This window comes from Rhincodon typus, chromosome 33 (genome assembly GCF_021869965.1).
Source record: "Rhincodon typus isolate 14 chromosome 33, sRhiTyp1.1, whole genome shotgun sequence".
Taxonomy (NCBI): Eukaryota; Metazoa; Chordata; class Chondrichthyes; order Orectolobiformes; family Rhincodontidae; genus Rhincodon; species Rhincodon typus.
This window is the reverse complement of record NC_063364.1, coordinates 21,679,705-21,689,540: the sequence shown is the minus strand read 5'-3', so window position 1 is coordinate 21,689,540 and position 9,836 is coordinate 21,679,705. Positions and strand designations below refer to the sequence as shown.

Sequence of the window (9,836 nt, the reverse complement as noted above, 5' to 3'; positions counted from 1 at the left end):
TTCATCAGAAAAGCTTTTCTGATGAAGGGTCTAGGCCCGAAACGTCAACCTCTCTGCTCCTATGATGCTGCTTGGCCTGCTGTGTTCATCCAGCCCTGCACCTTGTTGTCTCTAACATTTAAAAGGCATCTGGATAGGTGTATGAACAGGAAGGGTTTAGAGGGAAATGGGCCAAATGCTGGAAAATGGGACTAAATTAATTTGGGATATCTGGTCGGCATGGGCGAGCTGGACTGAAGGGTCTGTTTCCATGGCGTATGGCTCTGTGACTCTATTCCAAACCTTTGACATCCATCTTCCCATCCTATTAGGAGTCTCACTTTCAGTTCTGATGATAGGTCTCTGTCCAATGTGGTCACCAATGTTTCTCTTGTCAGATGCTGGCAGACCTATGATATATTTCTAGCATTTGCAGTTTTCTTTATATTTGCACTCTCGAGATTGTGATGTGGCTTTATGATGCAGAATTAATAAAAACTTGGACCAGTCTGTGGCCACAGTGTTCATCTGAAGATATCTGGATGTCAGTACATTGTGGAAAGGTACAAAATGCAAGTCTGGTCAGGAATGTTTGTGGCATAGCCACCTCAGACTGTTCAGCAATATCTGTCATTATTTGGTGGGACCTGTACAAGAATGCCAGGTTGCACCTAAAGTGTAGGAACACTAATACCCTGGCAGGGAGGTCTGATAGTGCCACTTGGGAGGGTTTTAACGTCAATAAGTATAGAGACCGGGGAAGAACTTGAGACTAAGGCAAATATAGGTAAGAGGAAAAGCAGACAGGGAGAGATCGCTGAGCTCAATGAAACTGGAGGCTTGGACTGTATTTGTTTCAATGCAAGAAGTATAACAGATAAAACGGATGAACTTAGAGCCTGGATTAATGCATGCAGTTGTTGTTGCTGTCACAGAGACATGGTTGAAAGAAGAACAGCTTAACTTTCTGGGGTATTGATGTTTTAGATGACTTAGAGGAGGAAGCAAAAGAGGTGGGGGAGTTGCATTACTGGTTAGGGAGCATATCACAGCTGTGTTGTAGCGAGGCATTATGGGTAGACCTCAGGAATAGGAAGGGTGCAGTCACAATGCTGAGATTGTACTACAGACCTCCCAGCTACCAGCAGCAGATAGAAAGAGATATGTAGTCAGATTCTGGAAAGATATGAAAATAACAGGGTTGTGGTTGTGGGTGATTTTAACATCTCCCAAATTGACTGGGACCTCCTTAGTGCTGGGGGTTTGGATGGGGAGCAATTTGGTAGGTGTATCCAGGAGAGTTCTTTGAAACAGTATTTGGATAGTCCAGTGAGGGAGGGGGGCCGTACTGGACCTGGTATTGGGAAATGAGCCCAGCCAGGTGATCAAAGTTTCATTAGGGGAGTATTTTGGGAATAGTGATCATAATTCCATAAGCCATTTAATACATATGGATAAGGACAAGAGTAGACTTCAGATGAAGGTGTTAAATTGGGGGAAACACCAATATAACTGAATTAGGCAAGAATTGGAGAGAGTGGGTTGGGAGCGTCTGTTTGAGGATAAATCCATATCTGACATGCGGGAATCTTTGAAAGACCAGTTAATTAGAGTGCAAGACAAACATGTTCCTGTGAAAATGAAGGACAGAAATGGCAGAATTCAGGAACCTTGGATGTCAGGGGAAATTATCAGCTTAGTCAAAAAAAGAAAGCATACCTAAGCTCTAGGCAACTGAAAATGGACAAAGTACTTGAAGAATATACGGAAAGTGGGAAGGAGCTCAAATGGGGAGTTAGGAGGATTAAAAGATGCCATGAAATGCCCTTGGCCAGCAGGATTAAGGAGAATCCCAAGGCATTTTATACATATATTAAGAGCAAGAGAATAGCTCTGGAAAGAGTAGGCCCACTCAAGGATAAAGGAGGGAGGCTATGTGTGGAGCCAGAGGAAATGGGTGAGATTCTTAATGACTACATCAGTATTCACCAAAGAGAGGAACATGAGGGATGTTGAGATTAGAGAAGGGTGTGTGAACACTCTGGAGCAGGTCAACATAATGGAGGAAGAAGTGTTGGGTGTCTTGAAATGCATTAAGGTAGACAAGTCCCCAGGGCCAGATGGGATCTGTCCCAAGATACTGTAGGAGGCAAGGGAGTAAATAACTGGGGCCTTAATCTTTGCATCCTCTTTGGCCTAAGGTGAGGTTTAAGGGGACTGGAGAATGTTCAGTGTTGTTCCTTTGCTTAAGAAGTGAAACAGATAATCCAGGTAATTACAGGCCAGTGAGCCTGATGTGAGTGGTGGGGAAGCTGTTGGAGAAGATACTGAGAGACAGAATTTATTCACATTTGGAAGTGAATGAACTTGTTAGTGACAGGCAGCATGCGTTGGGAAAGTCATGTCTCACCAACATGATAGAGTTTTTTGAGGAGGTGACAAGAATGATTGATTGAGGGAAGGACAGTGGATATTGTCTATGCGGACTTTTGTAAGGCATTTGATCATTTATCTCATGGCAGGTTGGTAGAATCTCATGGGATCCAGTGTGTATTGGCTAGATGGATACAAAACTGGCATGGTCATAGAAGACAGAGAGTAAAGGTGGGAGGGTGCTTTTCAGAATGGAGATCAGTAACTAGTGGTGTTCTGCAGGGATCAGTGCGGGGTCCTTTGTTGTTTGTAACATATATATTTCAATGATATGGAGGAAATGTAGGTGAGCTGATTAGTAAGTTTTCAGATGACACCAAAATTGGCAGAGTTGCAGATAGTGAGGACGATTGTCAAAGTATACAGCGGGTTACAGATAGATTGCAGATTTGGGCAGAGAAATGGCTGATGGAGTTTAATCTGGACAGATGCAAGGTGATGCATTTTGGAAGATCAAGTTCAGGTGTGAATTATACAATAAAAGGCAGAATGCTGATCAACATTGACATACAGAGGGATCTGGGTGTACAGGTCCACATATCCCTGTAGGTAGTTAATAAAGCATACAGCTCGATAGCCTTCATCAGCCAGGACATCGAATATAAAAGTTGGCGAGTTATGTTACAGCTGTATAAAACTTTAGTTGGGCCACATTTGGAATATTGCAAGCTGTTCTGGTTACCACAAGAATGTGGATGCTTTGGACAGGATGCAGAGAAGGATTCCCAGGATGTTGCCTGGTCTGGAGGGTTTTAGTTATGAGGAGAGGTTGGATAAACTTGGATTGTTTTCACTGGATAGACAGAGGCTGAGGGACGACCTGATAGAGGTCTACAACATTATGAGAGGCATAGATAGGGTGGATAGTCAGAGGCTTTTTCCCAGGGTGGACAGGTCAACTATAAGAGGGCACAGGTGAGAGGGGGAATGTTCAGGGGAGAAGTGCGGGGAAAAATTTTCACACAGTGGGTGGTGGGTGCTTGGACAGCACTGCCAGTGGAGGTGGTGGTAGCTGGTATGTTAGCAACGTTTAAGGTGTGTCTTGATAGTCACATGAATGGGAGGCTAACAGAGGGATAGAAACTGCATATGGGCAATAAATAGCAAGTCTAAATAAGGATGGTGAATCGGCACAGGCTTGGTGGGCTGAAAGGCCTCTTCATGTAGTCTATTGTTCTTTCTTCGATTTACTGACTGGAAAGGGCAGTGCTTGGTTGCGTGATTATTATAAGAACAAGAGAACTAGCACCTGGAGTGGACCAAATGGCCCCTCAAGCCTACTCTGCCATTCAATAAGACAATGACTAATCTTCAACCTCAGCATCATTTTCCAAACTGACTCCCCATATCCATTGATTCCCAAAGTATCCAAGAACCCATCAATTGCAGTAAGGCCAAGTGCCAAGCAATGCAGGATACAGAATTCCAAAGATTCATAGTCCTTTGAGTTTTGCCTATTCTTTTTTCCCCCTCATCTCAGTCCAAAATGGTGAACCCCTTATTCTGAAACTATGACCTTACATTCCAGACTGTCTAGCCAAGGCACTACACTAAAGGCTTATGGCTAGAAATGTCAGAATGAGCCTTTCAAAGTTGTTTTGTCTGCTGATACCACAAGCCAATATGTGTTGATTCCACTGAGTGGATTACCAGCTATGCTTGTATATTTTGATTGAAATTCCTCTATCTCTTGCAGCCACTAACTGGAACTATGCTATGTTGGTGCTTGCATTCATTGCACTGTTCCTGGGATTTCTCATTCTGGTCCTATGCTCCAGGACAAACAAGTAAGTCAGACCTTGCTGTTTCCTTCCAAATGTATTGTTTGATGTTTTGTAGAACTTTCCCAACATATCTTTTTATTTTAGTAAAATATATTGATAACTGAAAGATCATGTTCATTCTGCAGATTGTGCATTATAAATAATCTTACAATGGAATATGCATGTTCAGTGTCACCAGCTTCTATTACGCAGGCTCACCAGTAAAATGCCTAATGATTTCTCTTCTCTTTCATGTATTATTAAAGGGGAAAGGGAAGAATTTAGGCAGGGGTTTCTAGAATTTAAGGCCAATGCAATGACAGTGGAGCAGCCAATGGTGGAGCAATTAACACCAGAGATTCTCTAGAGAACAGGATGAGAGGAGCACAGGATTAAAAATTAATTCACAAAAGTGCCTAGAGGTTTTAAGTATAAATTATGAACAAGGCCTTAGTTTCAGGGGACTCCATAAGGTGGATTAAGTACTTTACGTGCAAAAGGGAAAAGTGAACCAGGCAATGACAATTAAAAGCTTAACAGGATTGAAGATAGATAACTTATTTTTCTGGTAAAGTGGATGTAGACTCAGTTGAAGCAGGTGAGTGGGCAAGAATATTTGGGCTATTTTGGTTCACCCAGTCAGCATGTTAGAAACTGTGGTGCTCCCATCATATTGTGTAAAGAACCCTTGACTTATTCTTTTTGTCATTCCCCTCATGGGAAGAGCAGTCAAAATGCCATTCACTTTTTTGTGTGAAGAAATTCTCCCTTACATTTGTACTAAACTTTCCTTTCACCAGTTTAACCTGTACTTTTTGATCTGGTATTTTGGCAAGACTTGAGGTTGTGCTCCAGATTAATCTTGCCTTTTTAATTTACCATCCTTAATGCTCCTCTCTGATGTATTCTCAGTCAGTTCTTGTGAAGGCTAAAGAACAACAGCATCTTCTGACATTTTCTTGGAGTATCCCAATTATTTGATGTTAGGGATGGACAGTGTGTGAAGTGAAAGTAGAGAGGTGTTTGGTTCCAAGTTGACAATATAGAGATTAAATCTGTGACATGTGATTTCTGACCTTGTCCACCACAGGCCAACACCAGCATCTCCACATCCTGTTTCTATTGGACTTACTACTGATTCCATCCATCTACCCAACAACATTGAGTAATAGAAATGTACAGCACAGAAACAGATTCTTCAGTCCAACTTGTCCATACTGACCAGATATCCTGAATAAATCTAGTTCCATTTGTCAGTATTTGGCCCATATCCCTCCCTATTCGTGGCCCATATCCCTCCCTATCCATGTACCCATCCAGATGCCTTTTAAATGTTGTAATTGTACCAGCCCCCACTACTTCCTCTGGCAGCTCATTCCATTAAGGCACAACCCTCTGTGTGAAAATGTTGCCCCTTAGGTCCCTTTTAAATCTTTCCCCCCTCACCTTAAACCTATGCCCTGTAGTTTTGGACTCTGCTGCCCTGGGGAAAAGACCTCAGCAGTCTAAGGTTAAGCCAGGCTGTTGCACAGTTAATTTCACATTTAATCCTGAGATGAACTTCCAACCTTCTCTTTGTGCTATCACTAAGACTGCCTATCTCCACCTACATTATATTGCCCGACTTCAGTCTTGTGTCAGTTCACCTGCTGCTGAAAACCATCACTCATGTTTCCATCACCTCTAGACTTAACTATTTTGACACACTCCTGGCTGGTCTCTCACATTCTACCTTCTGTAAACTCCAGAGCCATCCATAGCTCAGCTGCCTGGACATGAACACAGTGAGCACCTTTCTCCTATAACTCCTGTTCTCACTGACCAACATTGGCTCCTGGTGAAGCAACATCTTAATTTAAAACTCTCATCATTGTTTTCAAATAGGCTTATAGCCTATAGGCTTGGCTCTCCCAATTTCTCTAATCTCCTCCAAACCCACAATGCTATGAGATATCCTCCTCTAACTCTGGCCTCGTGCATATCCCCTGTTGTCATTGCTCCACTGTTGCCTGCTGTGCCTTTAGTTACCCAGACCCTAAGGTCTGGCATATACCTCCCTCCCTACACCTTTACGTTTCTCTATCTCCTCCCTTTCCTCCTCTAAGATGTATCCTAAAACCTTTTGGTCATCTGATATATTATCCCCTTTTGTGGCTAAGCATAATGTTTTATAATGTGCTGGTGAAATACTTTGGGAGGTTTCAGTACTGTCAAAATATACGTTATTATTAATGGAGAAATTAAGGTTGAATGTTTTTTCTTGTTTTTCTATGCTTGAATCAGATTTATCAGTCTCCCTTATCCCTTTCATAATGTAGGAAGAAAAAGATGAAGGAAGTGAATGAATTAAAGAACAGGCGTGCAACAGAAAGCGATCCAGTGCAAAAGACAGTAGCACAATACACAGATGAGAATGACAGCTCTGCAGAGACTGACCAGATGCTACACACCAAGCAAGCCCATATTTCCTTTGAACAGACGTCACAGAATTCATCCCCAAAAATCTCATCCAAACCAGGAGAGATCATGATCGAGTGGAAGGATGGAAACATAAGTTCCCTTTTCATGGATGCAAAAGAAGATGATGTATAGAACCTCAAGTTACAGGACTGAGCCCTCAATTGTATTTTTAAGATTAAAAGAATTAATTTTTGTAAAATATTTTTGGCAAATAAAAAAATCCAATTGTAGAGGAAGCTGGCAAAAGATTAGAAAACAAATGAGTGGGAGGTCAAGGATAGCGACTTAGACTTGTCGGAAGTGGGAACTGGTACTCCAGAAAGAACAGTGCTGGGACCACAATGCTTCAAATTTATGTAAACATTATCGACGCGGGTTTCAGAAGTACAATTTCAAAATTTATGATGACTACGAATTAGGGGACACAGCTTAATGTTTTAGGAGAACTGTGATCAGCCACAAACGTATATATAATATTGGCAAACGAATTCCAACGTAGATAAGTGTGAGGTATTAAGATTTGGTGGACAGATAAAGAAGCTACTTACTGCTTGGTAAAGAAGAGGTTAAATGGGATGGAGAGGTAAAGAAAATTAGACAAACAGATATATAAACCATTAAAAGTAGTGATGCAGATTAATAAGGTCTTAAAATTTAGTAGTTCAATTCTAGAAGTATAGGACTAATAAAGGTAGAAGTTATGTTAAACTCATACTAAACCTTAGGGTTTCACATTAAGATTGTTAAAAGTTTTGATTGGGTAGACAGAGAAAATGCATCCACTCACTGGGAAGACCAGACCCGAGGCCACAAATGTAAAGAGGTCTCTAATAAATCCAACAGCGAATTAGTGAAAACCTCCTCATCCAAAGAGTAGTAACTAGGTGGAGTTCAGTACCAAAAGAAATAGTTGAAATGAATACACTTCTGGGAGCAGATAGATTAGCACATAAGGAAGAACAGAATACATGGATATACTGATATGTTAGATGAAGACATTGCCAGTGTGAAACTAAATGCTAGCATACAAATAGCCTGTATCTGTGCTGTAACCACTAAGTAATTAATCAAGGTGTTTCCCACTGAGACATTTAACCCATGTCTGCTGACTTGCTGTACGTAGAGAAGAGAGATTATCCCTTTTGCCTTAAGAGGTTTATTTTTACAATGTATAATTCATCACCAACATTATATCCATTTAAACAGTTTATAACATTTACAAATCTGTTTCCTGATTTGTAAGTAGCCTGCCTCAATAACATTCTTCCAGTTTGAATGAGTGAGACTGGGCAGAGGCTTCAATTGTAACAGTCTCCATTAACAGATTCTTCCCAGATGATCTGTGTCTGGCCTGTATCAGAGAGTATGCTTACTCCAGGCAGCCTGTCTCCACTAACCTGTCTAACTCTGGGTGGCCACAACTTAAAGTAGACTGAAATTTTATGGAAAACAATGCTTGTGCAATCTAATGTGCAAATCGACCAGCAAATTCCAGGGATTAAGAGATACGCTGGGAGTTGGGAATCTCCAGGATTGTGTTGGTTGATTTACATTACTTTGTTTCTACTTTGCACACGGATCATCTGACCCTTAACCTTCCCATTGATTTTAAGGAGCTGGCTAGATTTCACATTAATTTTCCATTGAATACACTCCAGCAGCCTAATTCTGGTCATTGAGATTGTGAATACCTTTTAAATAATGTGATAACTGTTAGTACAATGTAAGTCTACTTTTTTTTTCTGGGTAACAGAAATAGGAACAATTTAAAATTTGCAATCTCATTCCTGCAATTCACACAATATGACACCAACATAGGTGGAGGGACAGACAGTGTTGAGGAAGTGGGGGAGGCTGCAGAAGGACATGGACAGGCTAGGAGAGTGGTCAAAGAAGTGGCAGATGGAATACGTGTGGGAAAATGTGAGGTTATGCACTTTGGTAGGAAGAATAGAGGCACAGACTATTTTCTAAATGGGGAAAAGCCTCAGAAAGCTGAAGCACAAAGGGACTGAGGAATCCTGGTTCAGGATTCTCTGAAAGTTAACATACAGGCTCAGTTGGCAGTTAGGACAGCAAATGCAATGTTAGCATTCATTTCTAGAGGGATAGAATAAAGAGCAGGGATGTAACTGCTGAGGCTGTATAATGCTCTGATCAGAACACATTTGGAATATTTTGAGCAGTTTTGAGCCCCATATCTAAGAAACAATATGCTGATCCTGGAGGGAGTCCAGAGGAGGTTCACAAGAATGACAAAAACCGAAAGAACTGTGGAATCTGTAAATCAGGAACAAAAACAGAAGGGTCACTGGACCTGAAACGTTAACTCTGATTTTTTTCTTCACAGGTGCTGGCAGACCTGCTGAGCTTTTCCAGCAACTTCTGTTTTTGTTCGCAAGAATAATCGTGGGTATTTAGGGCTTGTCATATGAGGAGCGGTTGATGACTATGGGTCTGCATTTGATGGCGTTTAGAAGGATGAGGGGGGCTCTGATTGAAACTTACAGAATACTGAGAGGCCTGGATAGAATGGACATGGAGAAGATGTTTCCACTAGTAGGAAAGACTAGCATCCGAGGGCACAGCCTCAGAATGAAGGCACGACCTTTAGATCCACAGGAGGGTGTGGAGACCAAGTCAGAGTATATTTAAGACAGAGATAGATAGGTTCTTGATTAGTAAGGGGATCAAAGGTTACAGGCAGAAGGCAAGACAATGGGATTGAGAAACATCAGAAGTGATCAAATGGTGAAGCAGTTCTGATGGGCTGAATGGCCTAGTCCTGCTCCTATATCTTACGGACTTGATTTCTGTATGTTAGAGCTTTTAAAAATTTCCATATTTAATTCTCTTATTTTCCTCTATGTCCCTTTGCAACTGCTTAATATAACACTTATTTACTTCAAACCATTGGTCATTCTTTACCTGAATTTACTTCATGTTAAGAGGCCGGTATGCTCAGTCAGCTAAACAGTTAATGTGTGATTGAGCTAAATACTCCCAGTTCTGACTGAGGAAAACGCAGGGCCTGCCTCCTGCCTTCCTATGGTACAGTCACAGCACTTCGCCACAGTTAGAACATCGTCAATCACCTGCCCTTGGGCAGAGAATCGAAGAAGAGAAATGATCCACATTATTTTACTCTTTGTCAGTGCCTTTCCAAATCTCATTAAGGAGGCAAGTCTGCTCCTCCTTGTA

General features: G+C 41.5%; 1 protein-coding gene across 5 annotated transcripts in view; it reads left to right on the top strand.

Moving 5' to 3' along the window:
- Nucleotides 1-8,543, top strand: part of si:cabz01068815.1 (solute carrier family 51 subunit beta) — a 50,391-nt gene extending 41,848 nt beyond the window's left edge. For all 5 annotated transcript variants that reach the window (XM_048615798.1, XM_048615794.1, XM_048615796.1 and 2 more), the window contains 2 exons: nt 4,109-4,199; nt 6,494-8,543. In XM_048615798.1, the coding sequence (XP_048471755.1) occupies nt 4,109-4,199; nt 6,494-6,767 (365 nt within the window). In that variant the 3' untranslated portion in view covers nt 6,768-8,543. The remainder of the gene's footprint in view (nt 1-4,108; nt 4,200-6,493) is intronic.
- Nucleotides 8,544-9,836: the final 1,293 nt, after the last annotated feature.